The 11,394-nt window shown below is 39.0% G+C and overlaps 1 protein-coding gene across 3 annotated transcripts in view; it reads right to left on the reverse strand.

Moving 5' to 3' along the window:
• Window positions 1-1,668: 1,668 nt before the first annotated feature.
• vdra (vitamin D receptor a) overlaps window positions 1,669-11,394 on the reverse strand; it is an 82,208-nt gene continuing 72,482 nt past the window's right edge. For all 3 annotated transcript variants that reach the window (XM_084428580.1, XM_084428581.1, XM_084428579.1), the window contains 2 exons: window positions 11,236-11,352; window positions 1,669-9,380 (listed from right to left, as the gene is read on the reverse strand). In XM_084428580.1, the coding sequence (XP_084284706.1) occupies window positions 9,127-9,380; window positions 11,236-11,352 (371 nt within the window). In that variant the 3' untranslated portion in view covers window positions 1,669-9,126. The remainder of the gene's footprint in view (window positions 9,381-11,235; window positions 11,353-11,394) is intronic.

Here is an 11,394-nt window from a genome sequence, read left to right on the forward strand (position 1 = left end):
GTCAATATTTGTATATTATACCATTGTTTTTTAGTAGATTACATAGTTTGTAATGTTTCACGGGATACATAATTTATTGAAATTATAATGTACACAGTCTCTTTCCTGCTTTTTAGTAGGCCTACTCAGAGCTTTTTTTGCTGAAGAATTTTAATGGAATTAACCTGGAAAAATAGTTGGAACGAAAGCTTCAGGAAAAGTGGACCATTTGCCACACAATTAAGCATCACATTTAACAGTCTGAGTAAACATGGTTAAGCCCTATTCGGAAGTAGCCTACTAGTGTTTTGTTAATTTTGAAATATATATATACTGTATGTTTGTACAGATACTGTAAAATGAAATTTACTTTCAATGTCAAACAATATCTTTATTCATTCATTCATTCAAAAAAAAAAAAGATATATATTATCAAAACAAAATGGTACAAATGAGGTGCAGCAGCAGCACACACGCATGACTGCGACAACTTTAACTGTGGGAACATTAACAATAGAAATAGCCAATAGAAAGGAGGTATAAACTTATTATAGAATTCTTATAAAAAATGTGTCATAACAGAAGAAAACAAAGGATTTCATTTGTAAATAATTACAATATTGCAGTCTTGACTTGTTTGCACAAAAACAGGTTTTTTTCCTTTTTACTCAAATAACAGGTATAAGGTATTCAGAATACAGCTTATTTAATAATATATATTAAATACAAAGTTTATGGCTGTTATTGTTCAATATATTTAATATTATGTTGGTGTACTCGGTATTGAGAAATTAAAATGACATAGTTACGCCAGTAGGTGGCGGCAAGAGACTGACTTTAAGAGCAAGTTAGTAGACCGGTCATTAAATAATAATAATTTCCCCTGTAGTCAATAATTTCATCCCTTAAAACTCATCATTGATCATATATATATATGGTCATGGAAACATACTGAAGAATCTCAGGATAGGCCTGTGTGTGACTTTAAGAGAGCATCCATACATGTTCTTAATATGATTTAATGTTATTCATAAGTCTGAGCACTGAAACATTCACAATTAAGACTATTCAATCTTTTTTTATTCTCATCCCTTCTCCTGCTTCTGCTCTTCCCAGGCTTGTGTCTCCGGCGTCCGGGATCCGATATATGGGATATTCCTGACGTGGAGATCCATCCGGCCACATATTCTTCAATCCGTCATTTCTTTAAGGTAGTTTGTGTTGAACACTGCAAAACATGCTTTTGTTACTCAGTGTTTCTGTCGTTTCCAGTCCAAATATCAAACATTTCTTAAATCAAGATGCATTTACTAGATGAGTAAAATGACATAAGATATTAAGTCTTGTTTTCTGGGGGAATTAATCAAAATGAAGTGAGTTGATGCTTAAAACAAGCAAAATGATCTGCCACTGGGGTCAGAAAAATAATGTTGTTTCTGTTTGAATTAAGATGATTTTTCTCCCCATTGGCAGATCATTTTGTTTTTTTAAGCATCAACTCACTTCATTTTGATTAATTCCCCCAGAAAACAAGACTTAATATCTTATATCATTTCACTCATCTAGTAAATGCATCTTGATTTAAGAGTTTAGATATTTGGACTGGAAAGACAGAAACGCTGAGTAAAGCATGTTAGCAGTGAGCTCCTTCTCCCTTCAGGATGTGTCATTGATAGACAGACTCGCAGGTTATGCATCAGTATATACAGCTGTTTATTTGTGATTTTTTTTTCCAAAACATCTCATTTACTACATACAATGCACAAAATAAATGTGTAATGGACATTCAAGGGGGAAAATAAAAGAGAGATCAACACGTATGAGACGGCACAGACCATAATCAGGTGTCAATCAAACAACGCAAAACTATACATTACGGTCTTGAGCTTTTCATGTGTTTCTAAGCATGTGAGATGTGTTTTGGGAAAGTCATGATGGGATCTTGGGGATCCAAAACCGTGATCCACCACCGATTTCACTTCAAAACTGATCTGAAATAAAACATTGATGAAGAGTGTTGGAGAAAAGTTTGTTCATGACCACATTCAACAGCTTTAATGCTTTTCTTTCTGGGAGAATTGAACCATTTTAGGAGTAATTCACCAAATTTATAAAATCAGTGATAGTTTTACTCACCCTCTTGTATTTTATTTTTTGTTCTCCCATGAAACACGACAGATCATGTTTTTACCGCACAGAGAAAGTGGACAGTGATTGATAAGCCAAATACCAAAAAGGACAAACAAAAGAAGCATATAAGTATCATAAACTCGTGCACTATATTTGGCAGGATAAACCACGCCCACTTTCGTTGTATCTGGCCCACATCTGACCCGCATCTGGCCCACATCTGACCCGCATCTGACCCGCATCTGGCCCACATCTGACCCACATCTGGCCCACATCTGGCCCACATCTGGCCCACATCTGGCCCGCGCGGAGTCCACCGGATGTGGGCCGGATCTGGGTTAAAATGCCAAAAATAAACATCTCGTTTTTGTGTTTCACAGAAGAAAGTTATGAATTACACGAGGGCGAGTAAATGATGCCAATTCTGAAGAGAAAACCTGGACAAGCCAGAGTCAGTGGTGAACACGTCTCAAACAGACGAGTACCGTATCCAGAACAGCATGATAAAAGTGCCGCTTTTCCAACCAGCTCATCCCAAAATTACATTAATTCTCATTCATTCCTTGAAAACACCTGCAACCAAGTAATGAACGCATCAAATCAGTGATATAAAATTGAAACGTTTCAGTAAATTACTATTTATAAATCACAACACTGGCTATTTTCTTGCTAGAAAAAGCCATAATTTTACCTAATAGTAAAAGAAAACTGCATATGTAATGTAACAATCATGCTTTTGAGTGAAAGTTATGTGGATAGTAAGGCACCTGATTCCAGGAGCGTTCTCTCGGACCGTCTGTCTGAGACTCAATGTGTTCGGATCGCTGAGAAACCATACAGATGATTTCATTCCGAGAGCCGAGAATTACAGTTAGACTGAACAAGATTCACGCAAAAAAAGGTTTGAAACGAGTGCATGACCGCTAACGCTTCCAGCTACAGCTACACCAACTCGTATTTAATGCGCTATTGAGTTTTCGTTATAGCCATATAATGAACATAAGCGTAATTTCAGATTTCAAAATGACAATTTTTAATGGAATATTTGTGTTTATTGTGCCTTGTAATCTTTTAACAAAATAACTTTGCAACATTACAATCAATTTCCAATGGACAAAAAAAACAAACAAAACATTAAGTCCCAATATATTTTTTTCTCACTCAAGAAGCCTTTTCACTGTGATGTACACTGCTGCTCAAAAGTTTTGGATCGGTAAGATTTTTAATGTTTTTAAAAGAATTATAAAATCATTTATTACATAAAAAAAATAATATTGTAAAATATTTGTACAATTTAAAATAACTGCTTTCTATTTTATTATATTTTAAAACGTAATTTATTCCTGTGATTTTCAGCATCATTACTCCAGTCTTCAGTGTCACATGATCCTTCAGAAATCACTCTAATATGAGGATTTGATGCTCAAGAAACATTTATGATTATTATCAATGTTGAAAACAGTTTTTTCCAGGATTCTTTGATGAATAGAAAGTTCAATTTCATTTATTTGAGATGGAACTCTATTGTTAACATTATAAATGTCCTTACTGTAACTTTTGATCAATTTAATGCATCCTTGCTTGATTTCTTTGATTGCGTTTTGTTTAATCAAATAAATGCAGCCGTGGTGAGCATAAGAGACTTGTTTTTAAAAACACTGAAAACCTAACCGATCCCAAACGTTTGAACGGAAGTGTACGTCACAGTAGAGGAGATAATACGATCGTAACTTCAGTTTCTCTAAACACCCAGTGACACAAAAACGAACCCATTACCGGCAGTCTTGCAGTGTTCGTTGAATATTCACATCTGCACACTTCAGTAAAGCATGTTTCTGGCCTGAGAGTCAAACACCAACACTTAATTTCCCAATGTAACGTGTGTTCAGTCTTGACTGTGATTGTCAATCTCATGAATGAATGGGCAGATCTACAGAAGATGCACTGAAACTAAACCCTAACCCTGACATGCTCCCAAAATAAGGCTTTGTTTGTTGTAGGCACACAGAGGTCTTTAACTGAGCTAGCATGGAGAATCCGGTTCTAATAGTGTCAAAACATCAAGAAGTGACCCGTCAGTCTCTCACACCAAATATGATCTCTATTCTACGCTGAGTATTTCTGTCTGTAAAGCAAATGCTGGTGGAGAATCTGAGTGTGTGTGTGTGTGTGTGTGTGTGGGGGGGGGGGGGGGTTTAGGGGAAAATGGATGGTGAAATGGCAGAAATGAAGGTGACAGTGAAGGTTTAGTTGATAGAAGGTGTTTAGGTCCTGTTTACAGCTGGTATTACACTGCAAAAAAATGTTTGTCTTGTTTCCAGTCCAAATATGTACAAACTCTTAAATCAAGATGCATTTGCTATATGAGTAAAGACACTATGTCCTGTTTTCCGGGGGAATTAATCAAAATGAAGTGAGTTGATGCTTAAAAAAAGCACAATTGTCTGCCAACGGGGTCAGAAAAATAATCTTAATTCAAACAGAAACAACATTATTTTTCCTTCCCCAATGGCAGATCATTTTGCTTAGATAATTTGCATAGACCCTCCCCTCGAAGAAACCAGGACAGAAGTGGTTGAAAGTGGACAAAAGCGACGTATTTAAATACGAGGTGTAAACGGTCTACTTGTGATCCGATCCACCAAAACGCATCTTAATAAAGGTGTAAACAGGGCCTGAGAGAAGGGAAAAGGGGCGTGTCCAGATCGCTGGAGGCGGGACCTCGAATAAAACCAGATTTTAACATCGCAAAGGGAAGCAGCGTCAATGTTCGGAGGGTGTATTCAAAAACATCGAGATAATAAGAAGAATAAATGGCATTAATTATCATCTAACCATTATAAATAGCCCAGATCGTACCGGATCTGGGCCGAAACTATGTTGCTGTCTGGGATATCATGAACAGTAATAAAAGCATTTATTATTATAAATAATAATATAACGTTATGAGGGAATGCTTCGTGCTTCACCCTTTGATTGAGGTTTAAACAATCCGGACAGAATATTGGGATAAAGAGAAATATGAAAGAAATAAAGCAGCAAGAGAGTTGTGAGTGTTTCTGCTATCAGCTCGAATACAGATGAGAACTTCAATGCACATGCAAGGCTGGCTAATGTAGATATACACAGTTTTCAAACGGCGAGAGTGCTTAACAGACAATACTTAAAACTAGCTTATTTAGGATACTTTGGGATTAGCTAGCTTGGTTGTCAATGCTTTGACATTCTGCATGAGAAAGAGTGAATACTGACAGATGCTAGCGGTTAGGCTAGCGGGAGACGCTAAGAGTCGCGTTTCGTCTGGAATAACGTCCAAACGAAATGCTCATTAGCATCCGCCTTGGGTTGATGACAACAAGTCCTACTGGGAAGTTTGTATTCACGAGTTGTAAATACGATGGACGCAATTACAGGCGAGTAAAGCGCCGCTTAAGCTGCAAGCTTATGGAGACGTCTTGAGGTAAAAACAGTCCAGCATTTGAGTCAGAGAAGAATAAATAAGTAAGGGATTTAGTGTTTCTTTAAAAAAAAAAGAAAACAAACAAACATTGAAATGGTGTAATGATTACATGTGTTGAAGAGAGGTAGTTCATTTTGGTTAACAACGGCACCTGGTGGTTTGTGTTTTCCTTAAACAATCAGCATTCAGACAGTCAGTCAACAAACGATTCGTTTCACCCGTGTCAATTTCCTTCAGCTAGACTCAAGAAACCCACTTTAAGAGGATTTCTCAGGGAGGGGAAAGTGCAGTGCATGATGGGATTGATGAGCACTGGGTTTCTTTAGTCTAGTTGCGCAGCACAAAGAGCTTAACCAACATTTCGAGACATAAGCTGGCCGAAAGTTGGCTGATCCAAAAGTGCATAGATGTTCTTCTACGTCCCCCCTCGTGGAAATACTGATTCAGAGACACCCATTTTTAAACCATCCGTTGACAACCAATGAAGCACAACCCAAAACTGTTTGGCTGTTGAGGTCCGGTTGAATCCAGAGCTTTTGTTTTATTTCCCTTGTTGATCGGATGCAAGTGATCCAGTTGCGTTTGAGGCAATGGAGGCAGAGACTGGTCTGGATCTGTGGGTGAAAAGGGGCCAAAACACTCCATTCTTAGCTAATTAAACTAGCATAATCCATCCGAAGCTTATCGTGAACTGGTATATACACGTATCGTTCGTACAAACTCTCGAAAAGTCTTTCGTATGCAGCCGAGATAAAGCAGACATCGTGTCTTTTTCGTTAGCATCTCCTTTTCCCGTTTCACCCGCAGTAACGTTAAAGCTTCCACGAGTCCTTTGAAACGGACTGTTGTGTGTGTGTGTGTGTGTGTGTTTCAGTTTGGCTGGTTTGAGGCAGCGGTTTTGCAGAAATAAAAAAATAACAGAGTCCAGTTTGATGTCTCAAAAAACGAGGCAGCGGTTTTGCAGAAATAAAAACATAGTCCAGTTTGACGTCTCAAAATCCATACAAAACTAAGCCATGATCATCATTATATATATATTCGATGTGGAATTCGCACCTAAAAAGCATCAGGAATAAGATACGGTCGTAAAAGCTTATTAAATGTCATCTGAGAGAGAAAAGACACCGAAAACGTTATGAAAATATGAGATTTGCATATTTCTCCCAAGCTGCTGCTGCTGCTTCTCAGTTGATTAAATGCATTAGCCTATCCGTTTCATTAGACATATGTACAGAAACAAGTGGTATTTACAGCTCACGACCACAAGAGATCAGCGCAGAACCCGCTGGAATGGGACACGTTTATAATCGTTCGTAAAACTAAATTCATGCAACATTATCATGAACTCTAAGCGTTTGGAGTTAAAACTATTGGGGGGATTGGGCTGTAAATTGGTGCGTTTGTGCAAAACCATTTAACGAACCATTTGAGGATGTAAATTGTGGACAATTGTACATAAATTGTCTGAAATTGAGGTAAAACGGGTTATTTTATGGGACGATTTACATCAAAATGGTTTGACAGGCAATTCTGCTTTTGCTGACAAATGTTGATCAAACAGCATATCCGCTTTCTAAAAACATGATATTCTGCGTATTAAAATCACAACAGATTTGGCAATGGACGCTTAAAGAAGGAACTGAACCCATAAAAGATCTGTTTTCAGGGTAAAGTAAGGCTTCGTCTTGGACTAAAGCACTAAATCTCCACTGAAGATCCAGATAATGTGAGGTTGAAGCAGCCGGATGGCCTTGTTATGAATGATAAATAATATCGAGCAGCATTCGGGCTGATCTCGGGGCCCGGTTCCTGCGTTTTAGCTCTCTTGTGGTCATCTAAGTTTCTATCTATACAGACATCAGACCAACAGGTCAGGCCCCCCTACTCTCATTTTAAAGCGTGTGTGTGTGTGTCTTTGCATCAGCTAGGCCCGTATTTTTGTGATATTTTGGCTCATAAATCTGCACTCAGTTGTGTCAAAGTGGCAACTGTCCCAAAACCTAGTGAACTCAAAAAAAGTTCGGAAAAGGAGGATAAAAAAAAAGAGAAGTGCCTAGCGTTTGACCTAATTTGCAAAGGATTTAAATAGAATTGGATGTTGCTAATCAATGTGAGTGAAGGAATTGTATATATTTATAAATCAAAAATTGATCATAATACACCCCAAGGTGTGCAATTTCGACGAAGGAGACGCTTGAGAAGATGCCAGTACAGCAATGACTTTATTCTCAACGTTTTATTTCGAGTTTTTTTCTTTATTCTTGAAATTTAATTAATTTACTCTCAACATTGTTTTCCTAGAAAACAGTTTTCCTCGAGTTCATTCTCAACATTGCATTTCGACTTTTTCCTCTCTCGAAATTTAACGAGTTTAATCGCGCATTATAATGACTTTAATCTCAAGATGTTTTTTTTGTTTTGTTTTTTTACTTGGCCCTAATCCTCTTCCATAGAAATGCAACAATGGCGCCGATTGAAACATTCCAAAAAAATAAAATAATTCGCAGTAGAAGATGGTTTTTCCCACCATTGCATTATGGGATTGCATTCTGTGAGAAGCATACGTGTGATGCTCAATCTTTTCATGACCCATGTCTTGAAACGCAGTCTAGGGCGTTGGCTAGGTTTTGAAACAGAGCCACTGTGAATTTAAATCTAATTTTGTCACACAAACACACTCATTTATCCAATGAACTAGAAGAGCCTGCTAATCCTATTACAACAGAGGATCACCTGGCCATACCTTTCCCCTCTCTCTCTCTCGCTCTCTCTAATATAAATATTAGTGTATATGCATGGTTCTACTCATACATTATTAATACATTCCGTTCGGAAATTCCCAGTAGCAAAAAAGCGGGAATTCCGCAACATTATCCAGACCTGTGCACCACCACCCTCACTCACACACACACACACCAAAAAATGCTTTTCTTACTTAGTATTTTTGTGTTGTTTCCAGTCCAAATATCAAACATTTCTTAAATCAAGATGCATTTATTAGATGAGTAAAAAGATATTATGTCCTGTTTTCCGGGGGAATTAATCTAAATTAAGTGAGTTGATGCTAAAAAAAAAAAAAAAGAAGCTAAATTATCTGCCAATGGGGTCAGAAAAATTATCTTAATTCAAACAGAAACAATATTTTTCTGACCCCATTGGCAGATAATTTAGCTTCTTTTTTTTTTTTTTAAGCATCAACTCACTTAATTTTGATTAATTCCCCCGGAAAACAGGGCATCATTTTACTCATCTAGTAAATGCATCTTGATTTAAGAATTTTGAGATATTTGGACTGGAAACAAGACAAAAATACTGAGTAAGAAAAGCATTTTTTGCAGTGTATATATCTCTCTCTCTCTGTCTATTATCCAGACCTGTGCACCACCCTCACACACACACACACACACACACACACACACACACACGTCTCTCTCTCTCTCTCTCTCTCTCTACCGCCCCCCGCAGTGTGAACCGTGGCGCTCTCCTAGCTGAAGCGCCGAGCTCCCGGGTCCGGGATCCGGCGCGGGTCCGGGAGTGCTCCGGGGGGCCCTTGGATGCTAGGACACCTCACTGCCGAACACCTCGAGCACTAGGGGCGTGAGCTGCATGCTGTGCTCGGGCTGGAAGGACAGCGAGCGGTACTGCTTCGAGTGCTCCTCGTTCAGGCTGCGCAGGTCCGCCAGCTTCTGGATCATCTTAGCGTAGACGAGGCGCCCGCCCGAGTGATGGATGCGGATGTACGCCTGGAGAACGTCACACAAGCGGTCCTGAAGCGCTTCGATGCGCACGTGGTCCTGAACGCCCGGACGGTCTGCGGGAACACAAGAGTCAGTCATACACCGCAAAACATGCTTCTCTACGCGTATCTACAACTTCTTAAATCAAGATGCATTTACTAGATGAGTGAAATTATATAAGATATAGGGCCCTATTTTAACGATCTGAAACGCAAGTATTATAAATGCGAAACGCAAGTAACGTTGTGGGCGGATCTCGGGCGCTGTTGCTATTATACCGGCGGGATAAATTACTCTTGCGCCCGACGCAAATCTAAAATGTGTTGGTCTGAAGTAGCTTCATTATTCATAGGTGTGGTTTGGGCGTAAAGTGAAATAAACCAATCAGAGCGTCATCTCACATTCCCTTTAAGAGCAGGCGCGCTCGTTCCATGGTGGATTGCTATTGTAACGGCGGATTTGCCAGACGCACGCCAGGAGCGGTTCACAGCCGAGGAGACCGACGTTCTCGTCAGGGCCGTAAAACACAGAGAAGTGACATTGGGGATGGAGAAACACACCCAAATTAGCTTCGGTTAAACAGGCGTATAATAATTTGGGTAAATGTGTAAGCTAGATTTATGCCTATTTTTTCACATCTTCATGGACACAACAATGATTTCCCTCGTGTGGAATATTTTCCTTGTAATAATGTATGATTTGCACAAATTAAAACTGCTGAGTCTGTGTAGATGAGAGAAGCAAAGTGTGTGTGCGTTGTGCACACACTACATTATGGCCAAGCATGCGTCCTTAAAATAGCATGAAGACGAGGTTTCTCCTGGTCAGTGGCGGAATAGTTTTCTGAAACTGCAAAATAGCACCAGGGAACGTTTGCGCCGGAACACGCCTCCTCTTTTCGCTGAACCGCCCCCGGGAGCGCAAGTTCATCCCCTAATTTACCGACGTGCGTCTGTGGAGGGAAAAGTCCGCTGTGCGTCGGGTGCAGAATAGGAATGATACATGCGTCGTGTACAAAGTCAATTGCGCTGGGGCCCATTATGTCCTGTTTTCTGGGGGAATTAATCAAAATGAAGTGAGTTTTTGCTTAAAACAAGCACAATTATCTACCAATGGGGTCAGAAAAAGAATAAATAAAAATAATCTTAATTCAAACAGAAACAACATTATTTTTCTGACCCCATTGGCAGATCATTTTGCTTGTTTTAAGCAAAAACTCACTTAATTTTGATTAATTCCCCCAGAAAACAGGACATAATATCTTATATCATTTTACTCATCTAGTAAATGCATCTTGATTTAAGAAATGTTTGATATTTGGACTGGAAACAAGACAGAAATACTGAGTAAGAAAAGCATTGGACGATCTGCTGGAGAGCGAGACTAATGAAGTCAGATAGCAGGTGCTTTTAAATCACAGATACATGCGGTTCACTATGACCTGAGAATCAGGGCTGTCCTCGACTAACGTTTTCCTAGTCGACTAGTAGTCGTTCAATTCAATGCATCCTTTCTATAAAATAAACAATTCTCAATGACCCAAACTTTTGACCGGTAGTGTATATCGGTGTATGCCAGTGCTGTGCTGAAACACAACCGACTGCTTCAGATTCAGAGTGTTTTATTTAGTGCCATGTCAGCATTCAAAGCTATTTTCATGGCAAAACTTCAATTACAAAAATACAAATATCATATAAATACAATAAAAACCAAACAAACAAAAACAGCAAGTCATATTATACAAGATTTTTTAAATTAACATAAAAAAATACAAAACCTTTTCAGGCATAATCTTAAGTTTCATATTAGCTTATTATTCTTGCACATATTCCACTCTTCTTGCCACTTATTTCATATGTATCGATTAATAATCGGTCTGATATCTGACATCAGAGATGAACTGAAACCGGAAGCGTGGCGCACACACACCTGGAGACAGCAGGCATATGGCCATCAGAAGCACATGCTCCTCTTCATGCATGTTCAGCTTCTTCAGACCCACTTGAAACTTGACCAGCGGCTCCAGCAGCTCCACTGTGTGACCCGCTGCGCACACACACACACACAGGTGAGAGCGTTAGCATGCAT

This window comes from Rutilus rutilus, assembly GCF_951802725.1.
Source record: "Rutilus rutilus genome assembly, chromosome: 13".
Taxonomy (NCBI): Eukaryota; Metazoa; Chordata; class Actinopteri; order Cypriniformes; family Leuciscidae; genus Rutilus; species Rutilus rutilus.